The sequence below is a fragment of the Orcinus orca genome, chromosome 13 (genome assembly GCF_937001465.1).
Source record: "Orcinus orca chromosome 13, mOrcOrc1.1, whole genome shotgun sequence".
Taxonomy (NCBI): Eukaryota; Metazoa; Chordata; class Mammalia; order Artiodactyla; family Delphinidae; genus Orcinus; species Orcinus orca.
The window spans coordinates 60,665,547-60,691,845 of NC_064571.1; the positions used below are offsets into that span (position 1 = coordinate 60,665,547).

General features: G+C 44.2%; 1 protein-coding gene across 1 annotated transcript in view; it reads right to left on the minus strand.

The window, feature by feature from the left end:
• The window catches only part of ARHGEF33 (Rho guanine nucleotide exchange factor 33), an 84,509-nt gene that overhangs the window by 12,130 nt on the left and 46,080 nt on the right, over positions 1-26,299 (minus strand). The window contains exons 10-17 of the mRNA XM_049696471.1: positions 25,958-26,087; positions 20,255-20,387; positions 18,653-18,736; positions 17,453-17,536; positions 15,726-15,874; positions 14,542-14,706; positions 11,269-12,067; positions 7,442-7,581 (exon numbers count right to left, since the gene is read on the minus strand). Of these exons, the coding sequence (XP_049552428.1) occupies positions 7,442-7,581; positions 11,269-12,067; positions 14,542-14,706; positions 15,726-15,874; positions 17,453-17,536; positions 18,653-18,736; positions 20,255-20,387; positions 25,958-26,087 (1,684 nt within the window). The remainder of the gene's footprint in view (positions 1-7,441; positions 7,582-11,268; positions 12,068-14,541; positions 14,707-15,725; positions 15,875-17,452; positions 17,537-18,652; positions 18,737-20,254; positions 20,388-25,957; positions 26,088-26,299) is intronic.

Consider the following 26,299-nt stretch of genomic DNA (forward strand, 5'->3'; position numbering starts at 1 on the left):
ATCTCAGCACACAGATAAAGTACAGGTTGATTTGGTTTTAATTGTTTTCAAATATTTTATCTATCCAAATTGTTTTGCAATTGTAAAACAGTTGCCTCCTAGATCTGGAATAATTTTTAACTTCCCCTGAATTTCATGACTCAGGACATGTGTAACTAAGATTTGCAGTGAACATAAAGAATTTACCTTTCTAATGCTTTATGGGGACAGTTGTGACAATTGTGTATGTCAGTGTAAGAAACTGTGTAATAACATTGTAAAAGGGGAATAAAGGCTTAGAAAATTCAATAAATCCTATTTTGATTCGATCAAGTAACTACTCCACAAATTAGCAAGGCCCTTAAATTTTAAGGGATGGAATTCATTGTTCTCAACCAAGGTTATCAAGGGCCTTTACTTAATTTGGGCGTTACATTACAAACTCTTGCTTTTGCTTGTTTTCATTTTAAAATGAAAAATTTATTGAAGCCAACCACACATATATGCTACATTTGGTAGAATGCAGAAATTAGTACAGTAATCAGATTAGGGAGATTCTATTATCTCAACCACCACATAGGAGACCAAGCCCAATCAAGAGGCAACAACTCAAAACAGTCCAATTGAGTCCCCAGTCGAGGGTGTATTCTTCCTTTCTCTTGGTTAAGCCAGTTGGGTAATCCATTCCAGCTCTGCACCTTCTCCAGTTTGTTCATGTCAGAAGTCCCTAGAGGGAGGAGGCTTTCTGGAAATAACCTCTGATAAACTAGGCTGGGGCCCTTTGGCTAGCTTAAACCCTGAGCTAAAATGAGTAAAACTAGCCCAGTGACTTAAGAACCAATATCAAAAGACCTCATGCAAGGTGTAGGACAGTGACATTAGACATGAAGTTCTTTGTCCAAAGCTCCTGCACAACTGAGCACGTTCTCCATATGCCAAGGCAGAGTCAGGCATGCTTCCACTATCCACAAAAGAAAGATAAGTTCTTTCACTATCACTGATACGCTTTGAGTGTACACATTGTTGCTATTAGATAAGTTAATTACGACTATCATTTACTGAATTAATGGGGCAGAGTTCAAACTCCTTTACATTATTCAAGGGAAGAAGTTGGAGCCACACAAAGGCTAAAACCCTGATGTCTGGAAGCCTGATGACTGATTGGAGTTTTTTACTTTTGGCCCTGATATTTGGTATCACAGATGAAACCCTAGCTGCCTACCACACTCTCTACATCTGGTCAGTAAGGAGCACTTTTCCGTTTATCCCAGTGCATATTATCTATCCAACCCGAGTACATCTGGGTATTCATTCAATAAGATGACAGCCGAGTGGGGTGAAAGTCCTCTTCCTTTTCAGCGCAGAAGACCCCCTGGAACTCTCCCTTGAGACCACCTCCACAGGTCCCGCCCTGAAGCTCCAGGCCTTCTCTCAGAACTCCCAGCTACCTCCAGTTCAGATCTTCCCTGGTTAGTACACTGCACCCAAAATGTTAGGAAGATAGATTTTTGACCATGTCCTTCTTTCCCCATATCTTCTGTTATCCAGAAGACTAAGAACGCCTAAAGTTTGGGGGGCAGGAAGTAGGAAGCAAGATTTGAATCTGGCTGGTGTTTCTTAATTGTTTTCCCAAATGACAGTTTCTCATCAGAAGGTCATTGCTCAAAACTTAAAATCTTTACCTTCCATTTCCCCTCTTAGCTATATCTGATCTCTCCAAAACCCAACACGTCATACTTTGATGGTTCCAACATGCAACTGTTTCATGTTTACCTGGAAATGGGAAAGCTTTGATGTCACCACCAGCCCCAAGGACCACAGAAATCTTCACCAGTTGCGTTCCCATTTCTGAAACAAATGCCAAAATCGCCCTGTCTAGTTTTCAAGGTCCACAAACTCAGCTTAGTTTTTTCTTTAACTGCTCTTCTCACAAACCACCTTCTCTATGTCTGCAGGTGTGTGAATGGCTCCACAGGTCTTGATATTAACTAACAATTAACTAATGACTAACTTGTTAATCATTTTCAAAATCCAGCATTCTACTGTAGCTATGACTAAAAGCTCATTTTTATCCTTTTAAAGATATTTTTAACTGGTTTCTTTCTAATGAAATATGGCCACCTAAACTCATGGACTCCTCCAAAGGTGTGGCTCTCGAGTAATGCATACCTAAATTACTGAGACATAAGCTGCAGAATCTAGGAGAAAGAGCTAGTGTATTTGCTTTTATCCCCTTTCTCGATAAAACAGAAATGGCTTTTGAGTTCCTGGGGCCATTTTGGCTGACTGCAGGGCAGAACTGGGAACACATAAAGGGCTAGGAAGGCAAACGCTTGCTGGGTAAGGGTAGGACAGCACCTAGTACATTCCGACACAGCCATCCAAATAATTGACGGGAAAGAACGGACCTGTCACTAACTTTCCTTCCATTCAACTGACAGGGATGAAGACAAATCACAAGTTGGGTGGGTCATACAAGTAGCAGTTTGCTATGGTAAGCCTTAAAGTTTGTTTGGAGCGGGGAAAGGGAGGAGGGCTGGAATTAGTGCTGCAGGACCCTCTGACTTAAGAAGGGTTGGTTTTCTGATGGAAAGACTCCGCCTTGAAAGCTTTAGGAACATGCAGATGGAGAAGTAAGGGAGCAGGGGAACACCCATCCTGTCAGCCAAATCAGTTGGCCCAGGTAATCAACAGGGTGACAAATGAATGTTCATTTAAAGTATATCTGTAGAGGCGTTACTATGTTCTAGGTACTAAACCTTGTAGCTAGGTTACTCTTACATTTGGATCGTAAGCTCCTAATGACAGTACCTAGAACACTGAAGATCCTTAACTTAGTGACTGATTTCCAGTGACCTACTGAGTAACATCTGTAATCAGGTTTAAGTAAATGTTATCCTTTCAGCCATCTCCTTCAGTTTTCAAGTTGTATAAGGAAGTGAAATGGTAAATGAGAGAGAACCCCAAAGTGGGTAAGAATGGAGAAAGAACTTGAGATAGGCTCTAAGGAGGCAGAGAAGAAGGTGAGGGTAAAGTTATCAATTGATTCTTTAGTAGTCCTTTCTATTGCATGGTCTGTTCCATAGCCAAGGCTGAGTAGATGCAAAGACAGCTGACAGGACACGAAGTGGATTCACTGACTCATATGGGGCCCTGCAGAAGTGCTCTCTCTGCAGTGTGTGGTTAAGAAAATAAGAGATTCTGATGCGACTGGTAGAGGGAGGGTGCTGACTGGGAAGGAGACACTCTGAGGCATGTGAGTTACAAAGTGCTAAAGAGGAAGAAATGGGTGAGGAAACAGAATTAATCATTTGGAAGCCATACTCTTTGTCTTCCACTCCCCCCAGAGTTGAGGATAAAAAGAGAAAGCATCTACATTCCCTGCCCCTAAGCTGTTTTACGTAACCCTTCTTCCCCCATGCATACCCCCAACCAAGACTACTTATTAGCTTAAGTGCAAGATTTATGTATAAAGATGAAGTAGCATCTGTCTCAGGCTTCAGGACAGTCTAGATTTAAGTTTTTGAAAGCCTCCAGATAGATCCTTGCAGAATGGGGTAGTCTGCCTACCGTCCTGCTCAAAGGCAGGGGGACAAGGATTCAGTCCAGCATCAGTCTATCACATTAGGTCTGTTCCTGTCTTCTAAGAATCGTCATTGAAAATTTTTTAAATCATTTAACATTTTCCAACTTTAAGATATGCAGTCTTTATTCTGACCAATTCTGGGCAGCTCTCAGGGACACATGACCTGGCATCTACCCAGGACAAATGTGCCCGAGATAGAAACAATCAGAGCGTCATCCTTTTCCCCAAATATCTTGGGCATTTTTCAGGATTTTTTTTGTTTTATGATGTCAGCTTGACTCTCCCTTTTGAATTCTTGTGGGTAGGAGCATTCGGCCCTCCCAGCCTCAGAGGGAAGAGAACCCTTTCTCAGGTTTTCTGTTGCATCTGGCTCCATGCCTAGCTTCGTCCCGAAGCAGCATTCTGGGTGGGTGGGCCCACCAGCCAAACAAGCCCCTATGGATACAAAACGTGTGTCAGCGCAGACGGGAGTGAGCCTCCAGAGGGCCGTGGGAGAGGCAGGCAGCGAGCCCCTGATGTGACACACATGGCTTTTCTGGCACTGGTCCCTTTTGGGCCTCTGAGGCCAGCCTCTGACGTGACTCCAGTACCCGGGATGAACCACGTCTTGAAGTCCCAGAGCTTGCTGCCAGCCTGACCTCCCAACACATGGGAGGAGAATGGGCTGATTCTCCTTTCTGGTTCCTCCCTGTACCTGTCCGCATGCCTGGCTTCAGGGTGCAAGTTCCTACTAACAGCTGTGACCAACCAAGCCACTCACAATTCCTAGACAAGCATCTCGCACAGCACGTGCATATAATAAAGGATGTTCCATTAATGAGAAGAATCGAGGGTTCTCATCTGAGTTAAGAGCCACTGACCTTTCTGTGCTACACTGGGGCCTCCCTGCCCTTCGTCTCTACTTCAGCATAATGGAACAAACTTTCCATGGTTCTTGGATGAAAATACTCAGGAAAAGCTACTGGAGCTGCTCCTTTATCCCATGCCAAGTCCCCAAAGTGCCCACCGCAGCACCCTGGACACGAGGCGATAAGCAAGCATCACATGATGGTGCTCACAGTTCTACACAAGATCTAAAAAGCCAGGAAAGCCTGCCAGAGGGAGCAGCCATCTGTGTGGCGCCACCTTTACTTCCATCCGTGTAACACTTCAAATCTGAAATACAAAGGCAGTACGAGGATTGGTGGCAGCAGTTGGATTGATGCAGGAGGCACTCATCTATGAAAAAGGATAAGAGGACTCTGGCCCTCTAAAAAGGATCCCAAAAAGCTGCAAGAGGGCTGAAAGCAGTTAACCAACATGAAAATTTGGAGAGTCCACAGCATGTGCTCAGCACTGAACCAAGGGGTGGGGGAGGCTACAGAAAGACAAAATCTGGTCTTCTACATGGTGAGTCTTTAAAATTAGAGGTCCCAGGCCACATTAATTTCTTGTTTCAGGTGTTAAAAAGAGGTGATCACCCAGACTGATCTACAACAAAGTCAAACTACAGATAAAGCAAATCTCAGGACTAGAAAGCACTCAAGTGACAATGATCTCCCACCCAGTGTGGCAATCCCTTTCACAGCATCCCTGACCAGGGTCATCTAGCTTCTCCTTAAGAGAACCCACTCCCTCGTGAGGCAGCCAGCTCCAGTTCCAGGCAGCTGCATTTTTAGAAAGTTCTTCCTCTTACCCATTGCTCCTAGATACAGAGAGGACAAGCCCACTGGATACAGAGAGGACAAGCCCACTCCCTCTGCCTCAGGTAACTGGCAGAGTGTTTTCTTGCATCCCTGAAAAACGGGAATTTGTAAAGGAGCCATGGTGGATCCATTACTCATTGCTTTCTAACAGACAGCACCCAGTCACTATAAATGGCACTGGGCAAAAAGTGGCTGTTTTCCTGGGAAGTACTGTGGCTTAAAAATAAGTAAAAATAAAAAGATAGGCTCAGGGCTTCCCTGGTGGCACAGTGGTTAAGAATGCGCCTGCCAGTCCAGGGGACACGGGTTCGAGCCCTGGTCCGGGAAGATCCCACATGCCGTGGAGCAACTAAGCCCATGTGCCACAACTACTGAGCCTGTGCTCTAGAGCCCGCGAGCCACAACTACTGAGCCCGTGCGCCATAACTACTGAAGCCCACGCACCTAGAGCCCGTGCTCCACAGCAAGAGAAACCACTGCAATGAGAAGCCCGCGCACCACAACCAAGAAGAGCCCCCGCTCGCCGCAACTAGAGAGAAAGTCTGTGGGCAGCAATAAAGACCCAACGCAGCCAAAACTAAATAAATAGATAGATAAAATAAAATAAAATAAAAAGATAGGCTCAAGCAGTGTCCTTAGGAGTTTGGAGCCCTCAGAAGATTTCAGAAGCCTAAATCCCAGGGTCAGGCTGGAGAGCTGTCTGCCTCCAGTTCTCTCCACCCTGTCAAACCTGTCAGTAGGGGGCTCTCCCTCCCAATGCAGGCGGCCCAGGTTCGATCCCTAGTCAGGGAACCAGATCCCACGTGCACACTGCAACTAAAGACCCGGAGCAGCCAAAATAAATAAATATTTTTTTTAAAAAAAAACCTGACAATAGGTACTGGGTCAGGAAAGATCTAAATCTATGATCCTAGAGAGAGGGGAACAATTCTCAGCTCATTACCCCCAGAATAAAGCGGATCTAGCAATAGTCATGCACGCACGGGGCTACTTTAGCAAAACTGTAAGGGGACTCATGGAGTGGGGCTGTCTCACTGCAGTAGTTTCTCCCCCTTTCCTTCTTCTTCCAGTCACAACAGGTGGGCCCAACAATCAGAGACCTACTAATCTCAGTACTACCCTCCCTATCAGAGAGGAATTGGACAAACCATCAAAAAAAGTCCTCACTCCAGGCCTGCCCCCAATTCTTCCATCAAGACCATTACCTAAATCAGGAGAAAGTGATTTCCCCGTGCTTCGTCACTTATCAGCAGCTCTGTAAAGTCAGCCATAGTGTCTTTAACTTTTCCATCCACTAAAATGGGAAGATTTACTGTTTAAAACTCACTTCAAGAACCTCCTCTTCCAAGAGAAACTAAGTAGCAGGCGAAATCTCTCTAAGGGAGAGGGAACAGGCCTGAGGACCAGTGGAGAGAGAGACAGCCGTCTTCCAGGCACGCGATGGCTGGACTGGAGACCCCCCCACCATCAAATGCTAATGCTCAGCTCTTTCTTCTTACATTTCATGCTGGGGTTTGGCCATGGTCTCCCAGTCTGCGAGACAGTGCTAATAAGTGCTGACCAAAATGACAGGTGGGTGATTCCACACAGCAAGGACCGAGAATCTTAGAAGGATCACAGGAGGGAGAGGCCTTGTTTTTGCCTCCTATGGAGTATGGAAACTCCATTAAAGTGATTTTTTTAACTAGGACCCAAGCCAAATCCATTCAATCATTTCTGCTAGGGAAAACACTGGCAGAAGTCCCCAGAAATATGCACTAGCAACCAGGATGACTATAGGCCCCTACAGGCAGAAGCGCTGTGATGCCTTAGAAAACTTTCCACAGGTGGGGAGATCCTGCTGGCGCACCCATTACACCCAACTCCAATGGTGGATCCCACTCCTCCCAGCCAAAGGAGATTTCCTAGGGGACCTCCTCTGCTCACTCCTCTCAGAACACACGACTTTGGGAACAAGGAAGTAGGGCTAAAAGACAGAAGCAGCAGAGGACAGAGCTGAGTTTGCTTTTACTCTACGAGATCACAATGAGAAACATCTTCACCTGGCAGGAATCGTGGCTACTGGGTGCAGGCACTGAGCTTGAAGCAGTTGTGTGAAACCAGGCTACTTGATACTTATTACTGTTAAAACCTCAAGACTTAGCCCACAGGGAAATGAGTTACAATGCTGTCTTGTCTAAGGGCTACTCACTTCTTTTTAAAGAGCTTGCGGAAGGAGCTGCGAAAGCCCCCTTTCTGGTCTTGCCTGGGGTTTTGATCGCTGAAAGATGTTTGTTCACTTTCTCTTTCTTCCTTTGGACAGAATCTCGTGGCGTCTTCTAAATGCATCTCCTGAAAACATAAAAGAGGGGTGTATTTTTACTCTTTTCAAAAGTTAATATTGATCCTGACTATGGGACAATTTTTTTAACTTGTCACTTTCCTCTCCCACTCCAAAAGGCTAATGGCGGGCACCCTATTCCAACCAAAGCAAACCTAGGCTAATTAAGAAACCAGTAGTTGAAAAGAGGATAATTTTCTGCTGAGTGTAGAAGTATTTTCTACATATCAAGGCAAATAGTCTAGAGTAGGGTTATGATATAACAATAATTAAAGATCAGGAAATAAAGGAAGATTAACTTCTTCTGGCAACAATATTGTCTTGCTGGAAAACCAACAGTAGTCCCCTCATATCCCTCGCTATGTTTCTCTTTCTACAAAATAAAAAAGTTTCTTGATTTTAATACTAGTTTAAATTCGTGTTCCTAATTCTCCACTTTAGACATTAATGATGGAAGGAGTTTTTGAGAGGTCAGATCTATTTAGAAATTAATGTCAACTCCTATTTCCAACCTGCACGCATGCCTTTTACAATTCTTAATCCATGCTATTTACAGTGTAAAGTTAAATTAAAAAGCAAGGCTCTATCTTTTGTGAACTCTCTAGTTTCTTTTTAAAAAGCAACCTAAAATAGCTACTTAACTTTGAACCAAAAAGAGAAGCCAAGAAGTCAAAGCAAAAACCACCGTGAAACGTTCATGAATTGGATCGGAGAATGCTTGCTGATAGAGAGCAAACAGTGGGGACAAATTTTTTTCAGGAAACATATGGGTTTGACTTTGAGACCTTAACTCAGGGTTGTAGTAGCAGATCTAGAGAGTCTCTGAGATTCTATGAAGATTCATAACTAAACCACGGAGATCAACACCTTAATGGCTTAGTGTAGCGTTCTGAAAGTGTGGTCCTGGGGCTACAGGATCAACTGGGGCCTTTATTTAAATGTAAACTCCTGAGCCCCAAGCCAGACTATCTGAACCAGAATCTCTGAAGTTAGGCCTAGAAAATCTTTTTGTACACTTAGATTTTGAAAACCAGCAGTTTAAGGTATGTGCCAACCCACCTGCACCTAATGTTTATATGAATCACCTGGGAATCTTGATAAAATGCAGATTCTGATTAAGTTGGTCACGGGTGGAGCCCAAATCCTGCATTTATAACAAGCTCCCAAGTAATACATTTACTACTAGCCCAAGGACCATATTTTGAGAAGTGGGCTTTTAGGGACTTTTTAGGACTAAATCTATTAATAGTTTTAGGAAAATCTTTCTGTGGAATCATCTTGATAATATCTTGCATTTGTATAGCATTCCATACTTTACGAAGCATATTCACAAACTTTATCTTATTTGGCCTTATCCTCACGCAACCCTGTGAGGTAGGTATAGATTGTCTTATTTCACAGATGAGAAAACTGGAGGCACAGAGCAGCCAAATGACTTGTCCAAAAGCACACAGCTCTCTGGCAGCAGAGTCAGGACTAGAACCGGGATCTCCTGACACCCCAGTCAGGTGCTCTTTCCACTAAAACATAGTGTCTTCTTTCTTGACTCTTAGAGACAGAACACTAAAGACTAGGGTTTGGTTGGCTCTGAGGGCAGGGGTGGAAGATACACAGAGTATATTTGAGGAGTTGGAACCCTAGGAACTTTGCACATCTCAGCAGGAAAGAGCTGATATCTTTCAAGATGGGGCTTTTGAAGGGTTAATCTTTTGCAACTAAAACCCCATCTCACTCTGATTAATGGTTTTTGTCTAGCAATCGTTGAGCTTCCAATTTTTCACACATCAGCTAGGGAAAAAAAGACATTTTTATGAACATATGAAATAAAAGCATTCTTTGCAGCTTAGACTATACTAGTTATAAGATTTTGTATGTATATCTCTGCCCATCCCAAGTCTCTTTGAATTGGCACTATTATTTCCTTTCTACTTCCCTTGTTAATGAACTTTTAAACTTTGACACACACCTAACTTTGATTTGTCTAAGAAATTTTACCTAATAGAATTTTATAAAGTTTAGAGTTGAAAATCAGAGGCAGAAGGAAATCTGAGAATCCTGGGGAAACTCAGCAACCTTAGCTGGGCACACTAAGGCATTTCTGCCCTCTCAGGAAGCAGACACAGACTTTGATTTCTGGAGTCCAGGTGGGCGGCAAGCTCCAAGGCTCTTCATGTTCCTCTGGCCTAATGTCCACCACTCCCACCTGGGACAATATTTACAAAGAAAAACTCACCCTGCCGTTTTTGTAAAAGGCCCATGAGCCTTTTTTCATATTTCCCTACCCCTCTCTTCACTTAGCCAACTTTCAAGCAGCTTTTAAAATTGAATTCAGACGTTCAAACTATCTAGGAGACTTCTCTGACCATCATCACCTTAGGAGGGTTTAAATACCCTCCCATGTGCTTCCACCGTTTATTATAATTCTGTGTTTATGCGTCTCCTTCCTGGGCTAAGCCAGTGGCCTTGGAGGGTAGAGACTGGATGCCGTTTATTTTTGAACCCTCAGCACTTCACACAGAGCCTGCTGCGAGGCAGGTGCTCAGTGTTTGCTGAAAAATGAATGAATGAAAGGAGTCAATGATCTTCGATCTCTTCCCATTCACTTGGAAATAGAAACAGGTGGAATGCAGGGCCCTCATTCCTGGGGGAAACCCTTTCTCACCTAGGCAAAGGATCCCTAGTGCTGGATGCAAGGGATACGTCGTGCAGGTAAAGGCAGTCCTGGACTGTCATTTTCAAGATGTATCAATCAATACAGAGTTACCCTGTAAACCCTAACCACCACTTCTAAAATGTTTAACAGGAAGGACGGGGGCACAGGTCAAAGCTACACTGTTTACTCAGTTCAATCAGAAATTGCCTTTGTTCCAATCACGTGCAGAGAAATTATTTGCTCAGGAACTATTAGTCCTTTCATGGATGTGTATTTAAACACCTCTTTAAATCTCCCAAGGCTTGCAGACTCCAAGGTTAGACATCAAAATACCAAACATCGATATAGAGGCCAAAGAAGGTGTTTGTGAGTCAATGCTTCCTTGACTATTTTGTGTTGTCCTCGTCCCACTGGAGTCTGCCAAGTAAGGTGACACCCTTTTCCAGGCAAAAGGAAAGCAAGCGGTAATGAACTTTGCAGTCAATTTTGCAGGGAGTCCTCAGTGAGAGAGGGCAACTTGCCTCCTCCCTAGCTACAAACAAGGGTGCAGGTCGGGGAGTACAGTTGGCTGGCACACAGGGCTCGATATTTTGAACGTGTAAACAAGGGGTGCGCCTAACAGGCAAAGGAAGAAACAGACAGGCCTGGGACTTGCGTGCAGTGCCCTGCAAGTGAAGTGCTGCTGGGAGGTGCCACAGCTTAAGCCGCAAGGCAGAGAACACCTCTAACTCTTTCACTTGGGGTGGGGGGGGGCGTTTTAATCAGGTCTACTAGGAGTCCTAGTCTTTTGGTCGTCCTACATATATAGGTAAGGCATGCTCCTGTGTCCTAGCACTGCAGAGTGGGCGCTAACGCTCTCCTCCGAGGGCCACTGATAGTCAAGCCTTTAACCCGGGCTCTCCCTCAACATCCTCGCCCAGCCCGGCCTCTGCGCCCCCGCCTGGCCAGCCTGCTTCCCCTCCACGCTAGGTGAGCCCAGGCTGCACCCTGGAGATCTAGGCCCGGGACTGCCAGCGCTGTGGGTTTGGGGTCGGTTTTACTTTACCCTCCTTACTTCCAAATAGGTCTGCTTTTCGCTTTGGGACCTCTGTTGGGGAAAGAAGGTTCTGGGCGCGCCACGGCCGGAGGAGGCCGAGCCGTGCGGCTGCGCAGCGCGCTCGGCCTTGAGCGGCGCGCGGCCGCCGCTGCTGCTGCGCGTGCTGTAGAGGCGCGGGGCCACGCCCTCGGGGGGCGGCGCGCGCGGGAACTCCTTGAGCGAGCGGCTCAGCGGCTTGGCCTTGCCGTGCGCATGCGTCGCCGCCTCCAGCTTGTAGGCGCTGCTGCTGCCCGCCGGAGACGTCGCGCTCTTGGGCAGGGGCTGCAGCGGGTGCTCGGGCCGTTCGGCCTCCACGGCGAAGCTGACGGGCCGCAGGAAGCAGATGTCCAGGCTGGACTCGGAAGAGGCGGGCGAGCAGTTCTCGAAGAGGGCCGGCGCCTGGAAGGGCTCCTCGTCGTAGGGCGCGGGCAGCGCGAAGATCTCGCCGCCGTATTCGAACTCGTCGTAGGCCGCGGGCACGTAGCCGCGGGCGTCGGGCAGGAGCTCGGCCGGGGCGCGCAGGGAGCGCTCCACGTTGCCCAGCTGCTCGGCCGGAGAGGGCTCGAAGTCCATCTCCGGGATGGCCTGCAGGGGCCCAGCGAGCGCCTTCACGTCCTGCTCGGCGGCACAGAACTGCCCCGGCGCCAGGAGGCTCTCAGGCCTCTCGTGCTTTCTGCCCTCTATCTCCCAGTCACTGGGCTTTCCGGGCTGCATGCTCTCCATCAAGCTTTGCTGTTGTTGGCTTTTCTTCACTGGGGGCATCAAATGTCTTTAAAGGGGAAAGAGAATACAAAACAAGCGTGCTTACGGTTTGTTAGTGCACGCCTCTCACCGAGCAGCGCAAGGCCGGGACCAACACACTGCCTGCCGGATACCGCTTAGGTGCAAACTGCTGACTCCCTCCTCTCCGTCCCTCCCAGCCGCCTACGTGTGTTACCTACCAAGCGCCACAGGCTTCTCAGATTAAGGAGTCCCCACGAGCCCTGGTCCCCCAAGTGGGAGAGTGAAAATGACCATCTGTGAAGGGGATGCCGGAAGTACCCGTCTGAGACCAGAGGCACTGCGCAGAGATGGCTGGTAGGCCAAGGATGCTCATCATTCCCCATGTGGAATCTCCGACCCTTCCCACCACTTGTCAAGGCCCCAAGGCACCTCTTTTCTCTCTTCTCTCCCTTTCTTGCCCTAGCAGAGTCATGTAAAATCATGGAAACAACTTGTGTTCAACTCGTGGATCTTAATGCTTAAGAATTAATTCCCAGATGAAGTAAGTGGAGTACAATCTTGATAACCGTTGAATCTGAATGTTGGTGTGTGGGGTTTAGTGTCCATTTTACTTTTCTGTATGTTTGAAATTTTCATAATAAACTAAAAATTCCTTGTGGCTGTAAAGCATGCTATATAAGTCGTCTCAAACTTCCACCCAAAAAAACATTACTGAAATGAAAAGGCTGTCACTTTGAATATGCCCAATTTCATGCAGGGTTTTTTTGGTTAATCATGGATAAAGAATAACATTGGATGCTTGGATAGAATACCCATCAGATTGGATGTGGTTTGCCAGTTCTGCTGGAATTGCCAGACAGATGTGAGTGGACTACTACACACTGACCCAAACTGGTTGTGCTAGTTTATTTATTCATACTTAGTTCTACCACGGAAATGCATAAAGAATGCAGTTGTAAATGCTAACACTGAGTATCTTTCTCTGGTGGTCTTAAGATGAAAATTAGGTCTCACATTGACAGAGGTGAAAAAAATAGTAAAATGAAATATTGACTTGAATTCTCTTTTAACTTGGAAGACTCTTGTTGGGTTTTTTTCTGGTTATGTTTCTAGCACAGAGTGCAACGGCAGCCATCTTCTTCAGTCTGGATATAATCTCTAGGGATTTCTTTTTTTGGCTGTATTTGTCTCACTTCAAAGTAGAGAGTTCTGTCACTGTTCTAAGAGCTGAAGTGATCCACAAACTAAAATTCCACTTCCTGTCTCCCACTCCCCACTCAGGAAAGGTATTTTTTTCTGTACGGAGTTCTCTCCTTATAGGACTTCCAGGATTTTCTCTATAGTAAGAAAATCATCCTGGGCTCTATTTATAGAAAAGTGAATGTCTCATAGGTTTTCAGAATGATGATAAAATTTCTCCCTTCTGCCTCCACATTTGCACTTGCATCTCTCACTGACAAATGTTCTCAATTTTAAGAGATAAGGGCAGAAAGCAAACAGGATTTATTTTGTGTTATTGATCAGTTGCTCCTTCCAGTGACTGTAATTAGCATTCTAAAAACTGTAGGGATTAAACATTGAAGTAATCTCAACTGCCTACCTCTCACTTCATTGTAGTTTTGGAAAGTAGCTTCTTGCATGATTTCTAAATTTTCCTTAAGATAATAAAACCCAAAGTAGAAATTATAGTCTGAGGAATTAGTTTTATGAGAATTGTCTATATTTGGTAAATTGGGGGTTTGGAATTTTGAGTTTTGGTTTCCCTTATTCTTCCAGAAGTCCCAGTTTCAAAGGTGGCCAAGTTGACATCCTTCAGAGGTAAAATGAGTTCCAGATATGTAAATAGCCTAATCCTTACCCTAAAGATCATCAAGAAGTTGGCTGAATGATAATACAGATTAGTGTGCGAGAGGGTTGTGTGCAGTGACTTTAAGAGACTGTCACATCCATCCACTGCCCAGAACAGCTTTCAGAGAAGCTGTCATAAGAACAGAGGTCATGAAGTCCCTTTCTGAAGAAGCTTCAAGGAGAATTGGGAAGGGCTAAACAACCTTCTTTCTGTATCACCTCTGACCTATTTCTCATCCTCAGAGCCCAGACTTCCTCTGACCCCTGACTGGGAAACCTTTTTCTCCACTACATCTTTTGTAGACATTAAGTGGATTCCAACCTTTCTGTGGGGTTGTAAAATGCTTTCCTGTCATCTTACAGCACTCCCTTCCACTCTGTCATTGTCCAAACCCAGAGAGACTCATGCTGTAGGTGGAGGGTGGTTATGTGTGATAAAAGTGTTGGGAGTAACGTCCAGCCTCTAGGCCTGCTCTTTAACATAAGTACCGTCCTCTGGGATCCAAACTTTGAGTCAGCTGCTTGCCTGCCACATACGGACCTGATGGGGCAAGAGGGAGGAAGGAGTCCTGTAGGTCATACTCCTAATACAGGCTGGCCTGCTACCCCCACACAGGCCACCTGGGAGGCGAGGGCATTGTCATTAACCTTTCCACAGCAACAGGTGCTTACGTGACAGCAGGGCCAGAACTGGGAGCAGGAGAGTAGGGTTGCAGCATCTCTTCGGAGTGGATCCCACTGTCACGGACAGCCTCGGGGCCTGCAGTGGGAGAAGCATCTTGCCCGGCATTTGCACACTGGGAAGCCAGCCCTTTGTACAGCTTCGCCATGGATGACCTAATGGAATGGAGGTAATTATTCTCAGGGTCTACAATGGGAAATCAGCTCTCTGAATACACACATTATACCAAGAAAGGCAGACTATTTCTCAGATGAAGCTCAGCTGTGAAGTTCTCGGTCTCTCCAGGGCTCTCTACAAACCAGGTTGCTTACATAATAGAGTGCAAGCTGGATGCTGGGTAGGAGTTGGGATGCTGATTAATTGGCTGAATTGAGTTTGGGGGTAAGGGGAGTATAAGGAGAAGTCATCCATTAGAGGAGCCCTGGTTTGGGACATAGCATGTTTCACTGGTGTAAAGCACGCACAGAAATGACTCTGTTTCCCTCATTGGATTGGGATGAGGTTGAAGGGATTCCAGGTTATTAGGAAGCTTTGTTATGAGTTGCTTCTGTTCCCTCATAAGCCCAGATTTTCCTTAATCAGTCCTTCCTGTTTCCTCTTAGTGTGAAATCCTTTCAACCACCACCCCCTCCCTTATTTGTTTTATTTTTATCCATAGCACTTAAACCATCTAACTTATTTATTAACTGGCTACCCAGGTCTAGAAAGCAAGCTCCACGTGGCAAAGATGTTTGTCTGTTTTGTTCTTTGCAGTATATTCAGTTTGCTGAACAGTGCCTGATATTCAATAAGTGCTCAGTAAATATTTCTTGAATTAATGAAAGAAATCACATTCTGGCCTTTAAACTGCAACTTTAAACCTGGCAAGTTTAGTGAAACAGCTATTTTTGAGGTGGTTAGCAACATGAGATAATAGAAGGTCTGCATAAGCATTAGAGTAAAAGTGCTTATTTTTCTAAATTAATTTCCACCAGGTAGTAAGTACCTCCCTCCTGTAGCCAACCTGGTCACCTCTCTTCCCTCCCCTGCTCTCTTCTCTTCCGCCTCCATCACTGCATTTCAGCCGCTTTACATTCAGTGTGGTTACTTGTGACAGACACTCACATTGACCATCTGTATCCCTGTTCTCAGAAACCTTTGATCAACCCTCTAGACTGCACCATCAGAACCTTACTTCTTGAGTTTTTTCCGTTTCTGAATAAGCAAATCCTCATTGCACTGAAACAGCAGGGTGTAGTGTGAGATAAATACTCGCAGGCGTTGAACACACACAAGAAGTAGGTAATAGTCAGGGTGTTCCTGCTCTGTGAACTTCAGGACGTTCTGGATGGAGGAAAAAAGGAAGCAGCATTGCATAGTTAGAATGAAAAGTTGTTTCGTCTCTTCTGTACCTTGCCTTGATCTGTTGTGAGAGTTTGGTAGCCATTTAATCAAAATGATGCAAATGGCCAATTTAATTACAAACTGAAAAGTCAAACTTGCTGTTCTCTTTGTCCATCACACCAAGGGAAAATAATAGTCACTATTGCTCCTGTTCGAGTTGAATTTGAACATAATTCCATCTGAAAAATTAGAAGGATCTACTAATTAGATCTCTGAAGTAATGGAGCCATTCTAACAATTACTGTCTATAGGCAATGCCTTATAACCCAAAGGAGTCAGACCAATGGTGAGAAGGTCAGGCATCAAGGCTGGAAGTGAGGGGATGTTTATGATCAAGCCTGGCCTAGGGGCCCCTCCTGTTACATTGCCTGCTGTGCTATAGTGGAATGTGCATGCTGGTTGGATTTGGGAAAGCTAACAGTTATTGAGCGCTTCCTATTGCCAAGCACTAAGTCCTTTACATTATTTTCTCATTTAATTTTTACCATAACCCAGTTAGATATATGCCATTGTTACTCCAATTAACAAATAAGGAAATCAAGGCACAGTGAAGTTAAGTAATCTTCACTGGGTCACACATCTAATGTGTAGCAGAGTCAGGATTTGAACTCAAGTCAGACAGCAGAATCTAGGCTCTTATTTACTTACTTACAACCTGCTTGCAAGACCTGGGTTTCAGGCCTATATTTTTTCACTGACCAGGTGTCTTAACTTGGGCAAGTTACTTCTTTGGGTCTCCATTTCCTTATCTAAAAAAATGTTAATAATGATACCTATTTCATGGGATTGTTGAAAAGATTAAATTAGATAATTACTGTGAGAGAATGATTTTAAGATCTAAAGCCACATACAATTGAAAGTCTTTTTAATATTAATACTGGGCTACTTCTACCTGAGACAAATCCCAAGCATTTCTGAGATGCTTTCACTGAATTACTTAAGAAGATCAGTCAGCAATTAAACCATAACAGGTGGGTGGTGGGAAGAAGAGGGGCTGGTAGGGGTGTTGATGAGTCTCTTTCTCAATTCTACTGCCTCCAAGATGCTACAAACCCTGCGGGAGAATGGTGTGAAGAAGTCAGCTCATCAGCTTCTCCATGCTTCTCCTGTGACACAAGACATAAGCACAATGTATTGTAGACTCTTGGACGCAAGCCAAAAGAAAGTAGTAGTCAGGGGTGCATTTAGATGGCTGTAGAACCAAGGTGGAAGGGACTGAATAGGTATCCAGGGTCTGGCAGGAGCTGCCATAGAAAGATCCTGGATCAGCATAGGTGTGAATTGCTGGTCAATGAAGGTAGAACTTCATTTTTGGCGTCACAACCCAAATATTTTTAGAGAATGAGATTTTAGCTCATACCACAAGGTGGAGATGGGGTGAGCATAACAATCTAAGTCATTTAAACACTTCTTAGAAATATTCATGATTCCTTGACCCTTCACAGTGTCTTTCATTGGAAGCCAAAAACACCTGTTTAGCATGAAAATCAGTTTAGTGGCTTGGCCAGCCATACCTACCTGCAGATGTATCAGATATTCAGGGATGCGCTGAACTATGTGAAAAAACAGTGTATAGATGTCAGACTTAATCTCTTCATCACCCTGAATGAAAGAAAGTTGGAGTCAGTCTTCAGCGTCCCCCCAGCTCTGGCTGTCAAACCCCAGAGTCAGTTCCCCCAGAGTAAGAAGGGTTTACTCTCTTCTCTGAAGAGAATTTTCTTCATCTAGAGTGTCAGGCAGCATTGATCTGTTGGGGGACAAGCTCAAGGAGACAACTCTTCTCTAGCAGGGAGCATGTCATACACTTCTTTAGAATCCACCCAAGTTTCCCAATGACTCCCTCCTCTTCCCCACCCTCCAACACCATCTTAGCACAGTGGGCATTCAGTAAATTATATATGAGTTGACTAAATTCATGAAGGTTCTTCAGCCAGTAATCTTTACAGTGGTTTACGAATAGGCACTAAGGGTGGATTGGAGCCTCATGAGAATGGGGAAGGGAGTATGATTAGAAACTGGTCAGCTGGCCTGGCAGCAGGAAACATGCTGGACTTTTTCCATGTCCCTTCCCCTCCTTTCCCTTACTCAAATATTTGCTGAGTGCTAACATGTGGTTGGTATTGTACTGGGTTGGGAGCAGTAGGGGGTTGAAGTAGAAAGTTAATGGAGCCTCTCACCTCTTGTGAAACTTGATTAACTCTTAACTTTAGAGCTCCTGATATGGTTCTTTTCTATTGACCTAAAATAACTAGAATTGTCTTATATTTATATGTGCTTATTGAGCACCTAATATATCATTGCAGAAGCGATACTTAAAGCAACATGACTAAAGCCATTTTATAATCTTATAAACTGACAGATACAGGATAACATGCATTTAATATTCAGTTCATATTGTCTGAGCCTGTAAAACCCAAAACCCCTCAAGGCTGCAAAGCTGCAGTCTGAAGATCTCTGCTTAGAATAGCTGTTTACTTTGTCTGTATTTCCAATGGAATGGAACAGAGGGTCAGCAAGGAACAGCAAAGACCAAAGCAATGGCACTGATCCTTGAGTGGGCTCCTTTAACCCCAGGGAGGAATGTCAGTGGCTCTGTTCAAGCCATTCCCCAGCCTGGAGAACAAGCTCAGAGTGCATGTGCTGTAGTTTCTGGGCAGATGAGCAACATCATATAGTTACACCAAAGGTCAGTGTAACCAAAGGACAGTGCACACATACCTCCTTCAGAACAACCACGTGAACCAAAGAGATGCATTCTGGCAGGTCCCTCAGGTAAGCAACATAATAATCCAAAAAATTATTCTTGAAAACAAGCAGAAAAAGGCATGGTAAGAACCTGGAGACAGGAATGATAACAACTAATATGTTTACAGAGTCATGCATATTAAATGGAGTACTTTGCAGAGATGATTTTAATCATTCATTTAATGTGTGTAGTAAATTTTTTTTTAATTCACCTTAAAAATCTTTTTGGTTTTAAGGAAAATATTCCTGTGGATTTGGAAAACAAAACTCAGTATCCCTGCTTTAACGAGAGAAAGTGAAATGGTAAACCAAACCAGAGGGAAGGGGCCATGTAAGTTGAAAAATATTTTTAAAAGCTCTTCAGTGATAAAAATGCATATTTTGTTTTTTAATTACTTTCATTAATGATGAAATGCTTCAATCATCTACATCTAAATGAGGAACTTTGTCAAACTCACCTCATAGTTTCTAGACCAGGGTTTCTCGACTTTTTCCACTAATTGCATATTCACCTATGGAATATCCCCTCAGGAAAACAGTTCTCACCTTTCAAAGTTATACTCCCATAGATATAACAATTTTCAGCTCAAGAAAGCATACTGAATACAAATGAGTAAAAGTGATATTAGAGGGATAGTATTACATCCACTCTATACGAGTAAATAATTTGTAAATTTTGTATTATTAATCACAGCTGAGAATCATCGATATGCAGAGGTTAACTGCAGGCAAAATCTGGCTTGCAGACCAGTTTTAATTAGCCCACACAATATTTTTAAAATAAGAAAATTTCGTACAAAATTCTGGATTTCCAGCTTCTCTTAAAATATCAGAAGTTCTGGTAACTCTAGTCCTTTTTTCCTGCATAACAACTGGATAAAGCTGAGTAGCTATTCTTTGTTGAAAGCATATGTGCTCCACTTAAGCTCACTTCCCCACAGTCCACATTGTTTTACATTCAGCTCACTTCTCCTCACTAATGTCATTGTCTGGCCCTATAGGCATTTGAGTTTGCAACTTGTGGCCTAAATCATACTTTCTTTGAAGAACATTATAGAGATTTCAAACCTTAGCATCCTTTCTCCAGGGAAGTGAAAACAAAAAACATTCCAGACAAATAGCTGCCCATCACATTTTAAAAAATCTCTAGGAAATGAAATTGTGTGTGAAAGTATATACATATATACAGACTCTCATATATTTATGTTATATGTATGTATGGATATATATGTGCGTGTATATATACTTATACACATACATACACATACATACACATACACGTGCATATTCAATGGGGGCAGTTATAGTACAGTGGAAAGTGATGATCTGGAAGTTAAAAGACTTGGATTCTAGCCACAGATCTACAGATATCTAGATAGCTGGGTGATTTCAGCCAAGGCTTTTAATTTCTTTGAACTTTATTTCATATCTGTAGAATGAGGAGGTTAGACTAGATCTCAGGAGTTCCTCTAACTCTGAAATTCACTGGTTCTAGATGCTCTATTAAGAGAAACAGACAAGGGAGACACAGACACATATAATTCAAGTTTATAAAGGATTAAGAAAAAAACTTACCTCATCATTTGTTAACTTAAGGAATAAATCTCCAAGGACCCCTTGGCGTGGCCACTTCAAGACCCTTTCCTGCAGAGCATGAAGCAAATCCAGGTGCTGCTGGACAAGGTACCGTAAAGAGCCAGGGAAGAGGCTTGGAACAGAATAGACACACAAACCAGGTGTAGAGAAGAAAAGGCTCTACAAGAATACATGGAGCAGGTCCCATTTTCCCAGCCATTCAAAATATGTTGAGTCACAGGTCTGCCTTTAGTATTCAAAACAAAGTCTGTCATCGTCAGCCTCACAGCAGATATCCTCAGACTATAGAAAGACCCCTTTACTGATGGCTCCTATACGAATGTATTGAACTAGTAAAGGGCACATCACTCGAATGGCCTTTTTAAAGCTTAACTGGTACACTCTTATTTATGTGACAGTGGAAATTTTAAGGGAAATCTTTTTCAACGTTTTAAAGTTATTCCCGCTTGATGTGCAAATTGTCTATTGTAATTAATGCTGCAGATGAGGACACTAAGGTGGCACTGGGTCATTCTTAGCTACTGGGTAGGAGACTGTACTTAGGTAAGGAGGAATTTTGTTTAAAGCTGGCAACTGAAAGCTCAGGGGATGAGGGCATAAAAGTGTTCCTTTTTCCCTTTCCTTCAGTTTCTAAGAAGAATCTGGGCAAGGATGGAGTCTTGCCGGGGGAGGCTACAAACTAGGCCTGGCCTGCTACTCCCAGGAGTTTTGCTGAGCCCCCTTCCTGCTCTCACATCCCCCCAGCCATCTCAGTGTGCCTCATTTTTTTCAGAGGAAATGAAGGAAAGAAGAGAGAAGTTAGAGGAGGATGGGGGGAGAGGAAAGACAAAGAGAATCATAGGAGGAAGAAGAAGGGGGATTGGATGGAGAAGGGAGGGAGCAGAGGCCTGTAGGAGCGAGGAAGGAAGAAACAGAAAGAGTGAAGTCTTACTGGGGCTACAGCAAGGATTTCAGCTCCAGCTTGGTAACTTAGGGAGATTGAAAATAGGTTACCCTGTGCTTTTAAGACCACAGGGTTTTGGGGGAGGGTTTGTTTGTTGTTTGTTTGGTTGGTTTTTTGTTTGTTTTTTCTTTTAGGTAAGAAGTAGATTTATTAATATCCTTTGTAAAGAGGTTGCAGGAAAATTGGGGTGCAAGAGAATGGTCATGTCCCAGGTCTCGGGCGGGTTCCTGGGACAGGCTGCCAAGTAAGCGTCCTTGGCTTCGCGCGCAAAGAATTCAAGGGCTAGCCGTAGTAAAGTGAAAGCAGAGATAACACATTCCATAGGCAGAATGCAGTCCGTCTCAAAAGGGGAGAGCGGCCAAGACCACAAGTTTAACAAAGAAGAAAGTGATGGCCTGCTTGTTGCTGAGAACCAAACTTATTTGGATATTTCCCCAGGGTCTACTGAGAGTAAATTAGTGGACAGTTGGGGTGCTTTGCCAACAGCAAACAAGCAGACCTTTGCTGAGAACAGAAGGAAGGACGCCAGTTTGAAAGGAGGTGTTTTCAACCCATCTCCAGGCAAAGAAGACTCCCCCGTGATCGTAGCTCAGAGAAGACACACAAATGCCGGAATGGGATACCCATCCTCCTGTGAAAAGATACAAGGATTCCTTCCACCCCCATCTCACCACCCTCTGTGCCTCCACACATGCAGAGCCAGCTGATCCATAAGCGTGGGAGGAGAGGCCTGTGCTAGGCTGGTGCAGTGGGCTCAGAAGATCTCAGTAATCCCTGTCCAGACCAAAGGGAATTTGGAGGAGTGGCTGGGAGACAGTCTTGACTGGGAGAAGACCATAAATCTGATGGAGGAAAGCACAACTGATCAAACTGAAAGAGTGAAACACTGCACCAGCAAAAGATCTAGATGTGAAAGATTTCTCCCCACCCAGAGGCTGACAGTGACTTTGGGTAACATTCCTGGTGTGACACTGAGAGATGTTAGGGCACCGTGGTGAGATATGACTTTGTGATGGGTTGTCACTGTAGGTTATATAATATGTCTTGGGTTATCTCTTTTCTTTTTCTCTCCTTCCTTCCTTTCCTGTCCTGTCCTGTCCTTTCTTTTTCTTTCCTTTCTAGAAAGCTGCCTTCTGCTACACTGTGACCAGTGTACTTGCAGAGTTGACAGCTGGTAACTTGGTTGGAGTCCAGATGTCTCCTGGACTGTCCACTGGGCTAACAGAGTAAGGTTTCAGGATGAGGGTCAGAAAAGGCTAAGGCTCCCATCAAGCATCATGGAAGCATGTAAGTTACATGAAGAGCAATGCTTTACAGTGGGTTCTGTACCAAACATTGAAAACAGGCTTTAAAATTTGTTTTTTAATTTAATAAGGTTAATATTTGAAATCAGGGAAGAGTGTGGACGAGGTAAGCCGGGAAGTGGAGAGCAGAGGGAGAAAGAAGCAAGAAGCACGGACACTTAATCTATTTCACTCTTTTGCCTGGAGCCAGACCTGACTCCCAGAAGCAAGTTTTTCATTAAGACAAAAGTATTACGTGCTCAACTTATTTTCTGTCCCTTGCCAGGGGTGAGATTATGGCAACATGAGTAGTTTATTCTTTCTAAAGCCTTCAAAGTAATTTCGTCTCCCGCAATACAGTACTCAAGCAAGGAGAAAAATAAACTAAAAGCAATCAGTGAAAATCCAGGTATAGTTTCAAATTAATAACTTAGCTCTTAAGTCAAAACAGCTCCTGAGCTTCAGCTGCAAGGTGAGGCATCGATAATTAAAATATGTGCCACCTGGTGGCGATCTGCAGCACACAGCTCGCTGAGCTCTTGGTGGATGTGGCCCTGGAGTTTAGCTTCTAAGGCTAACTGGCAATCCTGTGGAGCTGGCTTTGTCCCTCCTGATAAGGGTTCAGACAGGACTGTTTGAGCCTGAGGTTGTGGCTCTGTGTGCGTGAATCACACCGGAAAAAGCCAAGAACTCCAACTTCTGTGATCCTCCTACAAATGGACAACAGCCTGCACGTCCCCCTCAGGCTTCAGCGGGCAGCCTTTGCCCCTGTAGCGTCAGGCCCTTTTAGCCAGGGGCAGGGCTGGCTTGAAACAGCCTGAGGAGACTCCTGAGTGCTTCACGTTTTTCTGCGGAAAACCTGAAGTTTTATTTTATAGGCTTGAGAAGACGTGGCAACCTCAGGTTTGAGTGTCAGGTAAGTAGTTGTAGTGGGTGTTGTTTTCACCCCCAGGTGACTTTTCAGTGAGGGTAGAAGATGCAGAAGGCTTGCAGTTTGTGATGGGAAAAATAGTAAATGTTAATAAATTAATTTTTATCTTTGCGTGGGAGGAACAATGCCAGTAGGGAAGAGGAATAATCTCATTCTGTTTTGTATTTCATTCAGCTGGTCTATTTAAATAAAGTACAGCTGGAGGCTTCAGAAAGCTAAAAAAAAAAGAAACAGTGAGTAAAGGAGGAGGATGAAGATCTAACCCCAGGTAGGAGAAGGGCAACATTGCAAACTTCAGAACCAGAGATTAGCACTAAGAATACTAAGTTGAAGCTTTTCTCTTCTTGGGTTGCTTAGCAGATAAAAAAAAGTTTGCTTAGCAGATAACTAACATGAATAGCATTATCATGGATACGAGAAATAGCCATTGTCTTACTTTCATTGAGGATGGCATGATACTTTTAATTTTTTTTAATCTCAGGATTTTGGGGAAAGGCCCACTTCTTCCTCAGTAATGGGTCATGAAAAGTAGAAGTGAGGGCAAGTAGAAAAGAGCTTCCGTGAGCTAAGAATATATCCCTACCTGACAAGTCAGCTGAGATCTGAAGTAAGAACTTATGGGCGGTTAGGAGAGAAGCGTAAGTTGTGAAATAGGAGGAGACAGAGTCGGCTTCTGGCTGAGGCACTTGGCATATTGCTGTTAGTCAAGGTGGTATCTTTGCCATCACATGGTCCTTAGGGAAGCAGTGTGATGTCAAAAGGGCAGAAGACACAGGGTCAGACAGGCCTGGGCTTCAGTTCTGGCACCTGTTGGTGGCTTTAAACCTCTCTAGACCTGAGTTTCTTCATCTATAAGGTAGGATTCACAGGGTTCTTGTGACGATGTCATGAAGTTAATGTAAATGAAGTGCCAAGCGTGGGGCCTGGTTACTGTATTCCAGAGCAAACAGTCCTCCCTTACTCTCTCCTTGCTCCATCCCCACATTTCCAGAGCCTGGAAAGAGATGCTGCTGGCTTAGAATCTTAGGTGTGGAGGCAAAGCCCATCAAAAGGTACACTGGGTTTTAAATTGGTTTCAATGTAAACTGAGCAAGTCTTTGGCAACAGCAAGGTAGCTAGAGGCCGGAGAGACTTCTCGGAGGGTTGAAGGGGCAATCTGGGAGGGTAGGACAAGCTCGATTGGGGTGAAGGAGGGGGAATCAAGTGGCCAGAAGGGAAAGGAAGGACCAGCAAGAATCTAGGTGGCTGCTGAGAGGAAGTAAAACCCAATCCAGAGCCTCTCTTGTTCACAGCTTTAAGTGTCACATGACCCTTTCTGCTCCTTGCTGCTTTCTGTTTTGTTTGCTTCATAATTCTTTTTTTTAACAATGAATATTCCTTTTTTTTAAGAAATTTATTCCTTTTTATTTATTTATTTTTTGTATTTTGGCCACACCATGCGGCATGTGGGACCTTAGTTCCCCAACTAGGGATCGAATCCGCGCCCCCTGCATTGGAAGCACGGAGTCTTAACCACTGGACCGCCAGGGAAGTCCCAGTGAAACAATTCTTGAAAATTGTTAAGCCACTGGTGGATTTGTCAGGGAATATTTTCTTACCTCAATCACCCAGATAGGGGGAGCATTGCGTTTTGGTGACTGGGTGTACTGCTGGCAGCTGCAAAGCCAAGTAAGATTGGGGGTGGGAGGGTGATAAGAATCAGGAAAACATAGTTAGGGCATCCCACGGTTTATGAGCCAGCAGGGTGTATTACCCGACAGAATGCTTAAAGTCACGATGCTGTATTTGTCTCCAGTAGTCTGTCACCCAGACTTTTCATTTATTTGGATTGGCCTTTTCCTCAGTTGATCTGGATTATTACATCTTTATTACATTAGTCTTTTCCCACCAAATCATAGTTTCTCTTTCCTGCTTTCTCTCAACAGAGAGGCAAGCAGAGCAAATCTGAAGTTTGGAAACAGATATAGATGGAGGAGTGTTGTACCCTTGGGGCTAGCAAGCTGTTGTAACCCATCACAGGCCCTCTGGAAGCACTGCACCACAACACAGGTGCACACACACACGACTCACACATCATCCAGGATCACGTGAACAAATAATGAAAAAGGTCCAAGTTCATAGCTATATCAGCCCTGTATCATTTATCTAATGGCCACTTCAGACCTCCATTGCATCCATTCCCTGTACTTTCATGAGAAGTGATTCCGGGGGGTCTTCCAGGATCCCAGTGGAACATGCAGATGGCAACAGACAGGAATGCCTCCCTCACTGTAGCATTTATTCCTCTTTTAGGTTCTTAACAGACAGGCCAGGGACACCGAAAGCCGCAGAGACTACACTCATTTTCGTATCTGCTCAGAATCTAAATTTGAGACTTGCCAAGGGTTACCTGCTGTCACTGATACTCTCTTTTCAAAGACTATATCTGGAACTCTTTACAGGTCCCAGAATTCCCAAAGTGGAAACAATAAACAACTTACCTTAAATTTTAATCTGAAAAGCAAAGGCAATGAATACATGGATACCTTCTCTCTTTGGAATTCCTCTTTCCATCTGACCCCTGGAATGTTGCCTTGATCTTCAGGATCAGAGAGATGTTAATGACATATTTTCTTTCTGATTCAAGCAGTTCCAAAGCCACAGTCTGTCTTTTAGCTTTAAAAACAAACCAAGGAGGGAATTTTAGTTAACCACTCTTCCCTGAAACATCATTAAATGTTAGAAAGCGATCGAGAGATATTGAAAGCAGTATAAAGAGAAACCAACAGGTTTTTGGAAGATGTAAAACAGAATGGATGCATGTTTATTAATTCAGCAGAGTAAAGGGCACAAAAGCCTTTACTTTGGTGTTTTCATCTGAGGACGGG